The following is a 13,510-nucleotide window of genomic DNA, read 5'->3' as shown; positions in this document are numbered from 1 at the left end:
GACACACACACGCACGCACACGCACACACACATGCGCACACACACACACACACACGCACACACACACACACACACACACACACACGCACACACGCGGAGAAAGGGAGATTTGGACAATTCATTAAAGCCAGTGAGTGTTGAGCCAGTGTCATATTAAATGGTTACTTACTCTCAAAGAGCCTCCCGGGAGTTGAATTGTTGCCTTGCAAATAGATTAAAGTTTACATTGAAAAAGAGAAATGGAATTGGGGTGGAGGGTTCGGGGAGGGTGTTAATCAATAGCATAATGGGCCAGTGAGAAGGGGCTGCCTGCTGCCTCAAATGAAATTACCATATTTTTAATCTTAATTTTCCACTCTGTTTATCTGACAGTGAGGATGTGCAATCCAAACAGATAATGAGACAGTGGGTTATTGACAGAAGGGGGATGGTGAGGGGGGACGAGGGGGTGCCCTGGTGCGCTTGTTTCAGTGATTAAATAGCGTGATCGGTGATTACTTTGTGTTGCCGTGTCAGGTTGGCGGCCAGGGGGACCTCGTGGCAGCTGGAGCACCTGACGCAGCATTGACAAGGGGGTGGAGGTCTCCACAATGGGGTGGGGTGGGGGGGGGGTCTAATGGCAGTATCTACATCACAGTCAGCATATTATTGCTCCTGCTCTCCGCCTGATAGCTGCCGCGAACAAGTTTGCACAATAAGTATTATGAGGCGGAAGGATACCTCGGAATAATGGTGACATTTAAAAGGCTGAATAGGTGTGCAAATACATGTGCTTTTAATGGGTACAGTCAGTACAATGCCTGAATAAAAATGACAAATAGTGTCACTTAAAGGGAAACTCTATTCACTGATATACAGTCGATAAATGGGTGATAACACAAACACGGTCGCAGATTGTTTAAGGTTTTGTCCCGAGTGCTAACTTTCCGCTTTGCCAGCATTTTCTTTTGTGATCTACAAATGGAAACAAATTGCACGAGTTTTAGGAAGCGTCCGACCCTGTCGGCGGCAATGCGTCGAGTGAGTGCAAGTGAAGGGAGTGTGAGTGAGCGGGATTTGGACAGGCTGCGCTGAAATTAGGATAATCGACTATGGCGGCTTTGTTCCTGGCTGGTGACACAGGGGCTGTTAGACGGGGAAGCGTCGCACCCCCTAGAGACTTTGTCGTGCTGTGTCTTTCCAAAAGTGACTACAAAGTGGATGTGTGACAAGTTCCCAAGGCCTGATGTGACTCTGTGTGCTTGCGTGTGCGTCTGGGTGTTTGTGCATGTGGCAATGCCAAACAAACAACAAATGGCACCTCTCTAAAGCGCCACGTGATGATGTTAGAAAATGTCTAGGTTAAAAATAGGTCGGTGGTGATGGTAGTTTGTCAATTTCAACTTCTTGATCACAAATGCACTATTTGCAATAAAAGCCACATTTTTACCCAGCATGCATCAGCCACAAAGATTCACATCGCCTCTGTAGTAAACCTACTCCCAACACAAATGTAGGCTACATCAACTCAGTTTACCTATAAATACAATTACAAATGCTCATCCAAATGCTGGGAAACCTCAATTTTTTTCCGATTTTGCCACAAGAAATAATGGAAATAGAACTGACTATCACCATTAAAAACAAACAAACAAATAAACTCTTGATAATGTTTTTGCTTGGTGAGCCGGAGCAGAACAGAGCCGGTCATATAGTATGCAGCCTGCCCCAGGATATAATTTGCCCCCCCACCGCTTTAAACTCACTGATCTGAAGTCTCGTGAGACGGGCTGAAAAAAAATATGCATCATATGCTGATTATTGTGAACATTATCACTCTTGGATTTTATCATGTCATCGAATACTTTCAGTTTTGCCAGAACCTAGGTGAGTGGTCCTTAGACTGAACCGCACAATTCATGTATTGCCTTTTCAGAAGCTTTCCCAACCCCTCCAAACATACTTTTTGCATACTTTTATAGGAGCCTTAAATCCCAAGCCATGCTTCGCCACCTTCCAAAAGTGCCGTTTGATTCTCCCGCCTGAGAGGGAAAGTGTGGAGACAATGGCCAGAGGGGGTCTCAGCTAATCAGTAAATAAGGCTTATTGCTTAAAGGCCCTGTGCTTATTGCTGATGTCATCCCTTTGTTCAAGATTGATGAAGCATGGGGGTGGGGGGCGGGGGGCATACAACACCATGTATGCATGAGTGCGTGTGCATGTGTGTGTGTGTGTGTGCGTGTGCTCGCGCGCGCGTGTGTGCGCATTAGGTCCAAAGTTGTTAACTCCCCCTGCAGACTTTGATATCATTTCAAATGTATGACATTTTAACTGCGACATTTTAAATTGAGACTCCTTGGTGGCAACCTAACCGAAATGCACTTCAAAGTTCCATCAGACTCGGAGGGGGTTTGATGTGCTTATGCGTGTCTGTGTGTGTGTGCCATGGGCTTTTAACCAAGGGAGGCCATAAGTGCAGTTGATGTTGTGGGTAAATGTCTGGCTTAAGGTAAAATGGTGGCATATGTGTGTGCATGTTGTTTGTGTGTGTGTGTTGGGGGGGGGGGATTTATCAGAGGGAGTTGATGAGAGCTGTAGATGTGTGCATGTCTTTGGGTAAAGATCGTGAGTGTGTGTGTGTGCTGAGTTTTTATCTGAGGGTGGCCGTGTGAGCGGGTGATGTGTGCAAGTAAACTTTTAACTTTGGGTTACGGTGGCAACTGTGTGTGTGTGTGTGTGTGTGTGTGTGTGTGTTCTTGTACTCACTACATTGTGAGGACCGGTGTGAGTTTTTAACCAACGGAGTGAGGACATTTTGACGAAGTGAGGACATTTTGGCCGGTCCTCACTTTGACACCCTCTAAATCAACTCCAAAGTGTCCAAAACGGGTACCCTGTGCTTTTCCCCAAAGGTCCCCAGAATGGGTCCATGTTGAGAATTTTTCGCCGGGAATTCACACCCTTTTTGCTCTCTACTGCAGCTTCTGTCGAAATTCAGTACTGCACAAACTTCACACTTTTTGCTCTCTACTGCAGCTCGTGTCAAAATTTGGTACTGCAACAATTTCACACTTTTTGCTCTCTACTTCAACTAGTGTCGAAATTTGGTACTGGACCAAAATTATAAATGACAAATCCCCTTGCTGCTCTTTGAAGAGCCACCTTGAGAAATAGTTATTTAAGATAAGATAAGATATCCTTTATTCGTCCCACACTGGGGAAATTTACAGCCTCCAGCAGCAAGAATGTATGTAGAAAGAAGAAAGAGAAAAAAACAACAAACATCTTTCAATTAAATGCAATATGAATACAAAATGGATAAATCGCAGTACTACTTACAATTTTCCTTCACATCATTTAATTATTATTATTATTATTATTATTATTATGATTGTTATTTTTTATTCATCAGCCTGACAGCAGTCGGTAGGAACGAGCGTCGGTATCTCTCCTTCTTGCAGCGCGGGTGTAACAGTCTCTGGCTGAAGGAGCTACCAAGTGCTGTCAGGGCGGGCTGGAGGGGGTGGGAGGACTGGCCATCATAGCTTTTTTTGTTTGTTTTTCAAAGACCTTTACAAGTTATGTGAATTCAATTTTTTTGTGAGGAATGTATTTTATTGAATGTGTTTGTTCTGAGTTTGTGTTGGACTCCTATTATTTCCATGTGATTTGGTTAAATGTATCCGATTAAAATTGGAAATGCAATTAATAATAACAGTACCCAAATTAAGTAAAGCCTCAGTCCTACCCAAAATCCACCATCATTTTTGCAAAACTTTAATTGTATTCAATAGAGCGCAATGAAGGGACATAGCATTTTTTTCTTGTCTACATTACATTTTACATTGTCTAGATCCAAAAGTACTGTACTTAAACAAGTAGAAAAATGTATTACATTACAAAAGAGAGGTTCGAGGCTCGTTAAAGCCACTTTTCATCAGTTGTTTTTGTTGAGGCACAAATAAACGTTGCATTTAGCATAATTTTAAACTGTCTGACCATTACAATTGGACAAAGAAAATAGCACTTTAAAACGATCTGACATTTGTATCTCTTCAATGTGTACACATACAGTGAACAACTGTGACATCAGCTCAATGAAATGTAGAGTGAAACTGAAATGAACAGATTTAAACACTAACCTCGTGTACATAAATACAACACAAATCATCTGGTACTAAACAAAGACATAAATGCAGCTCGAAGTGTGACAAACAACGATAAACAAGGCGTTTTCGCGATTCTTTCGCATGCTAATTAGCTCGCTAGCACCGACCTAGCATCGTCGCTATGTTGTTAGCATTCATTTAGCATCATCGCTATGTCGTTAGCAGTACTCTGAGCTAGCGAGTTTCAATGACAACAATTGAAGAAAAACGATCTCCGAAACACATTTCTAAATAATTCTAAGCACAAGCAGACTTACAGCCATTGCTTTCGAAGGTGAAACGAAAGGAATATAACTCAGGAGGACCAGTTGCAACGACCACAATCGGGCTTTCTGGAACGATTAGTCTGCTACCAACACGGCGTCTGCTACCCACAATGCACCGCGATAACTAAATGAATATTCTAAACATGATTTCTATTAATGAAATGGCCCGAAACTTTTACTGTGGGCAGAACACTTACATACAGGAGTTTATGAATAAAATGTGTGCGAGAATTGAAAGCCGTTGAGAGACGGCATCGTGTTTGCACATGGTGGCCAACTCCTGCTGAGTGCATCAAGCCGAATTAATCAAATATCTTATCATAAAATAACTTATCATGGGGATTGACAATAGGATGGCACATATTTTTATTTTATTGGATGGATTCTGGAGTTGGTGTGAATTCACAAATACTGCGAGAATTCAGCTTGCAGGCATGGTTTTCCTTAGAAGAGGCTGTGAATCAGTCGCCAAATGTCCGCATGACCAATGTTCCCTCTAAATTGTGCTCGTGAGCAATTTTGCGTAGCTCTCGTGCTCCCAGCCGCACACGGTGATGCTGGCGCGCACAACGCGCAGCTGCAGGCAACATTGAAGGGGTGTTCACACGGCACACATTTGCTAAGGGCCTGCACCGATGTATTTTGTTGCGATATATTGTGCACCGCAGCAAAATGTGTGGAGCGTTCACACGAACAAAGCCGCAGAGCATGTCAGCACCGGCACAGCGTCGTGCAGCCCCACTTGCGTTCACACGGCAGTTTCTGCAGCGGAGCAAAACGACAGAAAACAAATGAGCTGTCGTGTTGTTGTTTTTTTTAAACGTATACACAACTCAAGGACTACTGGACAGGCACGTCCTTCTCCTTCTCGGTCTCCGTGCCTTCTGCTCGAGAGTGACCGCCCCCGAAAAACGCAAATCAACGATGACTTCAATGACACTCAGAAAAGCAAACACGTAATGCGCCAAACAGAAAATAAGAGAGGAAATCACAAAATAAATTATATGGGGGTGGGGGGTTGTGAGCACACAACAAAGGAACAAACTACACAAACAACTCAGAGACAGTCCAGTCTCCTACAAAAGGAAAGATGTTACCAGCTAAGTCTTGTGTCGTTATTAAACAAACACATGCAGTCCGACAGAGCGTGAAAGCAACGCATTCTCGCCGCACGTAAACTCTTCACAAGCATTTGCTCTGGAGCAAATTTAACCCAGTTGCGTTCACACGTGCAAATTTACATCGGTGCTGCTGCGCAAACGAGCTTTTGCTCCGGAGCAAATTTTTAAACCACCTCCCTGTGGTGGATCAAATTTGGTCCGGTGTAAGCTGTTTTCCGGGGCTACGCCGGAGCTAATTTGCACGTGTGAACGCTCTACTGTGGCAGCCCCGGTGTAGCACCGGACCAAATTTTGCCGTGTGAACACCCCTTGAGACCGCTTAATTCACGAAAACCATATGTAGACATAGTTTACGAGCCCCTTAAATGAGCCTCTTCGTTTGTTTAAACCTCTTTCACACTTTTCGGTGGACAGGAGACTAGAAATGTTTGTGTTTAACTAAACGTCATGCTTTCCATGATTAATGAGTAGGCATTGTGGGACCATATTGCTACAGGTTGTATTGAGACTTGATTATTCTTGAAAAGACCCATGCTAAAATAAAAGTAACGAATGAGGGCTGGTATATATGTTACAACTCTCTATTCAGTGGTTTGATTTTTGCTTGTTTTGTAACATATCTGCTTCATGTAACTTGTGATCTCAGGTTTTAGACAGGTGTAACGCTTGTTTGATTTTGCTCACCGTGGTCCAAGTAATACTCAGGCAGTTTGTGTGAATGCTATTACAAATGGAAAATTAGAAGAAATATTGCTCATGACCTTGCTGCATGTCCACACGAATGACTCAAACTTAAATACTGTGGAATATTGCATGTTTCAAGTATGCCGACTCTAATCAGAATTTGAAAATGCTAGCTTAAAGCTCTTCTCATGGTCTCACCACCCGTGGGAGGGGTCAAAGGGGTCGGGTGCAATGCGAGCTGGGCGGCAGCCAAAGGCGGGGACCCTGGCGGTCCGATCCTCGGCTGCAGAAGCTAGCTCTTGGGACATGGAATGTCACCTCTCTGGCAGGGAAGGAGCCCGAACTGGTGTGTGAGGCAGAGAAGTTCCGACTGGATATAGTCGGACTTGCCTCCACACACAGCCTAGGTTCTGGACAGCTGAGCAACGCTGTCTTGGGTGGTGATCGAGGGGAGGTCAAGTTTGAGATAGTGAGTGATTGGAAAGAAAAGCCACCAGCTGTTATAGGTCTCAAAGGTCGCAAAGAGCCCTCATTTTGTGACTACTCTTGTTATAATGTATTTTGTTCATATACCTGTACTGTATACTGCCGTTTTTGTGTTATTTGTGTTGTTGGGGCATATATTTTTGCATTTGACTGCATGTGTTCTTACACATGTATTTTGTTAACATACTTGCATGTTCATAAAGGACGTGTACCATAGTCATGTCCCACATAAGGAAATTCTGTTATCAAGACTGATTGAGCAACGCAACCATGATTTCTACTAAAGAATACTTACTGTTGTTACTTACTGGATGCAAATCATAATGATCCAGTTGAAATGTCCAAATCAGAATGAAACAAATTGGATATGCTGGGAACACTTCTGCAATACAGTACCTAACTCATTTTTTCTTGCAAAGCGTTGTGGCTGGCTTCTGCAGCTCTGCTAATTGAAATGTAAACAAACTCATGTCTGGGGGGAGGGGTGCTGCAAAAACTTCGTTTTAGAGCAGGTAACAGCCGCTGCTCTTCATGGCCAATGACTAAGTCAATTATCAAAATTGCCACAGCCTTTTTGAACTTTGAGGTCTGCTGTGAAGGCGAGCATGATAAATTTTGAGCAACATCTACATACAGTATTTGAGTAACTAGGCTCACCAATGTCACATACTCCGCGCACACACAGTATATTTAAACTGACTTACAATTTTACAATTGTTTTTAAAGCAACATAATTCCAAACTCTAATATGGAATTTAGATGAAACAATTATTTACTTATTGAATGCAAGTCATATTTTCCAGTTTCAATGTCCAAAGCTGAATGAAATAAATTGGATATGCTGGGGACACTTCTGCAATACAGTACCTAACTCATTTTTTTCTTGCAAAGCGTTGTGGCTGGCTTCTGCGCAGCTCTGCTAATTGAAATGTAAACAAACTCATGTCTGGGGGGAGGGGCGCTGCAAAAACTTCGTTTTGGAGCAGGTAACAGCCGCTCCTCTTCATGGCCAATGACTAAGTCAATTATCAAAATTGCCACAGCCTTTTTTAACTTTGAGGTCTGCTGTGAAGGCGAGCATGATAAATTTTGAGCAACATCTACATACAGTATTTGAGTAACGAGGATCACCAATGTCACATACTCCTAAAATAATTACAGCAAATAAAATTATATATATGTTCACAAACACAACCGCACACACAGTATATTTAAACTGACTTAAAAATTTACAATTGTTTTTAAAGCAACATAATTCCAAACTCTAATATGGAATTTAATCGTTTCTTGGTTTCTTGGAATTGGAATTCTTTACTTATTGAATGCAAGTCATATTTTCCAGTTTCAATGTCCAAAGCAGAATAAAATGAATTGGATTTTCTGGGGCCCTCCGTGAGTCGTCACCTTACCGTGGTGGAGGGGTTTGTGTGTCCCAATGATCCTAGAAGCTAAGTTGTCTGGGGCTTTATACCCCTGGCAGGGTCACCCATGGCAAACAGGTTCTAGGTGAGGGGCCAGACAAAGCACGGCTCAAAGACCCCAATGATGAATACAATAAATGGATCTAGGTTTCCCTTGCCCGGATGCGGGTCACCGGGGCCCCCCTCTGGAGCCAAGCCTGGAGGTGGGGCTCGTTGGCAGGCGCCTGGTGGCCGGGCCTACACCCATGGGGCCCGGCCGGGCACAGCCCGAAGAGGCAACGTGGGTCCCCCTTCCCATGGGCTCACCACCCATGAGAGGGGCCAAATGGGTCGGGTGCAATGTGAGCTGGGCAGCAGCCAAAGGCGGGGACCCTGGCGGTCCGATCCTCGGCTGCAGAAGCTAGCTCTTGGGACATGGAATGTCACCTCTCTGGCAGGGAAGGAGCCCGAGCTGGTGTGTGAGGCAGAGAATTTCCGACTGGATATAGTCGGACTTGCCTCCACACACAGCTTGGGTTCTGATACCAGTTCTCTCGAGAGGGGTTGGACTCTCTTTCACTCTGGAGTTGCTCACGGTGAGAGGCGCAGAGCAGGTGTGGGCATGCTCGTTGCCCCCCGGCTCAGTGCCTGTAAATTGGGATTCACACCGGTGGACGAGAGGGTTGCATCCCTTCGCCTGCGGGTGGGGGGACGGGTCCTGACTGTTGTTTGTGCATATGCACCAAACAGCAGCTCAGCATACCCACCCTTTTTGGAGTCCTTGGAGGGTGTGCTGGAGAGTACTCCTGCTGGGGACTCCCTTGTTCTACTGGGGGACTTCAATGCTCACGTGGTCAATGACAGTGAGACCTGGAGGGGCGTGATTGGGAGGAACGGCCCCCCCGATCAGAACTCGAGTGGTGTTTTGTTATTGGACTTCTGTGCTCGTCACGGACTGTCCATAACGAACACCTTGTTCAAACATAAGGGTGTCCACATGTGCACTTGGCACCAGGACACCCTAGGCCGTAGTTCCATGATCGACCTTGTGGTCGTGTCATCGGATTTGCGGCCGCATGTTCTGGACACTCGGGTGAAGAGAGGGGCGGAGCTGTCAACTGATCACCACCTGGTGGTGAGTAGGCTCCGATGGTGGGGGAAGATGCCGGTCCGTCCTGGCAGACCCAAACGTATAGTGAGGGTTTGTTGGGAGCGTCTGGCGGAATCTCCTGTCAGAAGGAGTTTCAACTCCCACCTCCGACAGAGCTTTTCCCATGTTCCGGGGGAGGCGGGGGACATTGAGCCCGAGTGGACCATGTTCCGTGCCTCTATTGTTGAGGCGGCCAATCTGAGTTGTGGCCGTAAGGTGGTTGGTGCCTGTCGTGGCGGCAACCCCCGTACTCGCTTGTGGACACCAGCAGTAAGGGATGCCGTCAAGCTGAAGAAGGAGTCCTATCGAGCCTTTATGGCCTGTGGGACCCCAGAGGCAGCTGACGGGTATCAACTGGCCAAGCGGAACGCAGCTTTGGTGGTCGCCGAGGCAAAAACCAGAGCATGGGAAGAGTTCGGTGAGGCCATGGAAGCCGACTTCCGAACGGCTTTGAGGAAATTCTGGTCCACCATCCGACGTCTCAGGAGGGGGAAGCAGTGCACCACTAACACTGTGTACAGTGGGGATGGGGCGCTGCTGACTTCAACTCGGGACGTTGTGAACCAGTGGGCAGAATACTTCGAAGACCTCCTCAACTCCACCAACACGCCTTCCTTGGAGGAAGCAGAGCCTGGGGACTCTGAGGTGGGCTCTCCTATCTCTGTGGTTGAAGTCACCGATGTGGTTAAAAAGCTCCTCGGTAGCAAGGCCCCAGGGGTGGATGAGATCCGCCCGGAGTTCCTCAAGGCTCTGGATGTTGTGGGGCTGTCCTGGTTGACACGCCTCTGCAACATCGCGTGGTCAACAGGGAGAGTGCCTCTGGATTGGCAGACCGGGGAGTTCTGTGGAGTGTGCTTCGTGGGTATGGAGTACCGAACCCCCTGTCTCGGAGTTGTTTGTTCCTTTGTTGTTTGTTCACAACCCCCCACCCCCATAGAATTTATTTTGTGATTTCCTCTCTTGATTTTCAGTTTGGTGCATTAGTGTTTGCTTTTCTGAGTGTCATTGAAGTCATCGTTCATTTACGTTTTCTTGGGTGGTCACTCTCGAGCAGAAGGCATGGAAACCGGGAAGGAGAAGGACGTGCCGGTCTAGTAGTCGCTTGAGTTGTGTATATACAGTACGTTTTAAAAAGAACCAACACGACAGCTCGTTTGTTTTCTGTCGTTTTGCTCCGCTGCAGAAACTGCCGTGTGAAGCGGCTTTGTACGTGTGAACGCTCCACACAATTTGCTGCGGTGCAAAATATATCGCAACAAAATATATCGTTGCAGCGCCGGAGCAAATGTGTGCCGTGTGAACGGCCCTTTAGTCAATCAGTTCCTACAACAGCAAATCGCAACCGGCCCCTTGCTAGGTTCTGATAACCTTCAATCTTGGCGCCAGCCTCCCTGTATGGAGTTTGCATGTTCTCCCCGGGCCTGTGTGGGTTTTCTCCAGGTACTCTGGTTTCCTCCCACATTCCAAAAACATGCATGAAAGAATAATAGAACACTCTAAATTGTCCCTAGATGTGAGTGTCAGTATGGATGGTTGTTCATCCATGCATGTCCTTTTAGAACAGCTTTTCACATGGCTACACTGTAAAAATGAACTTTTGGTTTGAAAAAAAAAAGATGTCTACATTAGAGATTGTGCAGGACAACTGCGTCTTTGTCAGTGGCTAAGTACCCACTCGTTGATGAGTACTTAAGAATGCAATGGACAGTAATTAGGGTGTGACACATATTTGGTTTCTGGGGGGGCGGGGGGGGGACAAAGTGGAGACTCGCTTCGTTGACGCAAAGTTTCACATCAAGGTGAGGGGCCTGAAATTAGCGTCTTGTAGCCCGTGAGTGTGAGACCCCTGTATTAAATTAAGAAACATTTCACATCTTTTTGGAAAGGCAGGTTGGAAATATAGGTTGTTATTTCAGTATTATTGGATGACTACATTGATAAACTACAACTTGAGCCCTTCTGACAGTTTCGTGGTATATTGGTTTCAATGGCAGCACTGTTAAATGCTGGATGCGGAAGGGAGCCGGTCACCTTGTTGAAGTGAAGTTGTAGTCTTGGAAGTAGGAAAAATGGACAAACATAAATATGGAACACCTTTGACAATATCCCAAACTGTAATAACCGAAGCAGAGCATTGCATACACAGTGTAGGTGTTTTATTTGTTTTAATTTCTTTGATTGATAAATTAATAACTAAAGTGTTTTGAAATGTTGTTACAATACTTTATGTAGTTTAGGAATTTGTGTGAATTTCTGATTATGTTATATGAAACGTTAAAGTGAGAAGACCATGAAAGGGTTAATCATGTTTAAGTAGAGGTTTCGCTCCGAAGTTGCTGCTCTGCCCATCCCCCCGCCTTCCCCCTCGCATCAATTAAGAGCGGTTGGCTTCAAAGGCTGGAGGAGCGTTGTCTTCACACGATACTTTTCGGCGCACTCAAGCCATTTATATTTCTATACCGGGACAACCAACACCATTTGGCTTTTTGACAACATGGAGAAAACACGGAGAAGACTGTTGTTACAATACTTTATGTAGTTTAAGAATTTGTGTGAATTTCTGATTATGTTATATGAAACGTTAAAGTGAGAAGACCATGAAAGGGTTAATCATGTTTAAGTAGAGTTTTCGCTCCGAAGTTGCTGCTCTGCCCATCCCCCCACTCTGCCCACCCCCCACTCGCATCAATTAAGAAGCGGTTGGCTTCAAAGGCTGGAGGAGCGTTGTCTTCGCGCGATACTTTTCGGCGCAATCCAGCCATTTATATTTCTATACCGGGACAACCAACACCATTTGGCTTTTTAACGACATGGAGAAAACACGGAGAAGACTCGCCCCTAACCGGGAGCACCACCGTCAGAATGAGAATGCTCAGGTAAGTAATCATCCTTTCTTTGTCGAGAGACGGGTACCCGCGAATACGAGTGTCGTCGTAACAATCTGCATACTGAGCACCGAAGGACTTGTTACTCGCGGCGTACTGTAAACTCTAGGCCGTCAATTGGTTTTAATTTAAAGCTGCTTTATGTAGTTTTTTTTTCTACACGAAGAAACAATGGCAAACTACGAACACAGCAATTTAGGAACAACGCACATGGCTTGCGCTCAGGCGGTTACGGCAAGGCCGCGTCGCGTTGAATTTATGTGGTTTATATTTCGGCAAAAATGAGACAGAAATTGTTAGTTTCTGTACTCATACCGAATTGAAATAAGTAGACAAATGAACCAGTGCTCTGGCTCGCTGTATTATATTAAACTAGACATGTTTAGTCTAGCCAGAAACCATTTTTTCTCGAGAAAATGTTATTTTTTAAATTAAATACCGAATGAATGAGGCGGATTGCAGGCCAACGCGAGCTGCTTTACTGTGTTTTTAAATGCCAGTTGCTTAATTTCACAGAGCATCCGAAGCGTGTATCCAACATGAGTTTTATCATCACAGGTTCAAATACTACTCTGTACCATTTTATTTATTACTATCATATTTTGAGTTAATTTACATAATCATATTCATTTTACTCTTTTTTTCTGCCTGTCAACTAAAATGTCCATAGATTTTTGCCTAGTTTTTAATTTAATAAATTATATTATTTGTCTCTTTTCCATGAGACTAGAAAATGCATGCTGATTAACTCATACTTTGTTTTATTAATGGCGGTTTTAGTTCCATCTGGTCTACTTTCCATCCTGTGAAAATATGTGACGACAAAACATTGTCGTATTTTCATGAATGCAAGTTGGAAGACAAGTGTTGAAAACATTGGCAAAGACAGATAAACTTTGTACAGAATTGCCGAGATCTAGCATAAAACTCTTTTTCACCATCTCAGTTGTCTACAAAATTAACAATTTTCCCTGTTTTTCCCTCTTCTGCCCTGATGTGTAGGCTCAAATGCGTAAAGCCCAACCATCAGGGCAACATACACCTCTTCTCAAAGAGAGGCCTGGTGCTGAGACTCATTCCGGAGCCTTCTCCACAAGGTCAACACCATCATCATCATCAGAGGAGTCTGTGTCATCCGCCCAAAGTGGAGATGACCACAAACCAGCATTCAGTGAAGGGAGGGGGTCCCGGTCGTCCAACAGCAGTGGATCAGAAAAGGACCACATTGATTTGCATGAAGCTAAGGCCCTCAAGGCAAAATGTAAATCAAAACAAAAAGGTATGAAATCGAAAGGAACAGAGAAGTTAAATGATGGCCAAAAAAGGAACTACCACCAATCTTCGTGGATGTGACACGTGCCTCGGAAAAT

The 13,510-nt window shown here is 44.9% G+C and overlaps 1 protein-coding gene across 1 annotated transcript; it reads left to right on the top strand.

Annotated features, from left to right (window-relative positions):
* Positions 1-8,786: 8,786 nt before the first annotated feature.
* Positions 8,787-11,912, top strand: LOC127611809 (uncharacterized). Its single transcript, XM_052082583.1, has 2 exons — positions 8,787-11,574; positions 11,882-11,912. The coding sequence occupies exon 1, from the start codon at positions 9,103-9,105 to the stop codon at positions 10,204-10,206; it is 1,104 nt and encodes a 367-aa protein (XP_051938543.1). The 5' UTR covers positions 8,787-9,102; the 3' UTR covers positions 10,207-11,574; positions 11,882-11,912.
* Positions 11,913-13,510: the final 1,598 nt, after the last annotated feature.

This window comes from Hippocampus zosterae, chromosome 12, assembly GCF_025434085.1.
Source record: "Hippocampus zosterae strain Florida chromosome 12, ASM2543408v3, whole genome shotgun sequence".
In the NCBI taxonomy this organism is placed as follows: domain Eukaryota; kingdom Metazoa; phylum Chordata; class Actinopteri; order Syngnathiformes; family Syngnathidae; genus Hippocampus; species Hippocampus zosterae.
The sequence above is the reverse complement of the archived record's forward strand: the minus strand, read 5'-3'. Positions and strand labels throughout refer to the sequence as shown.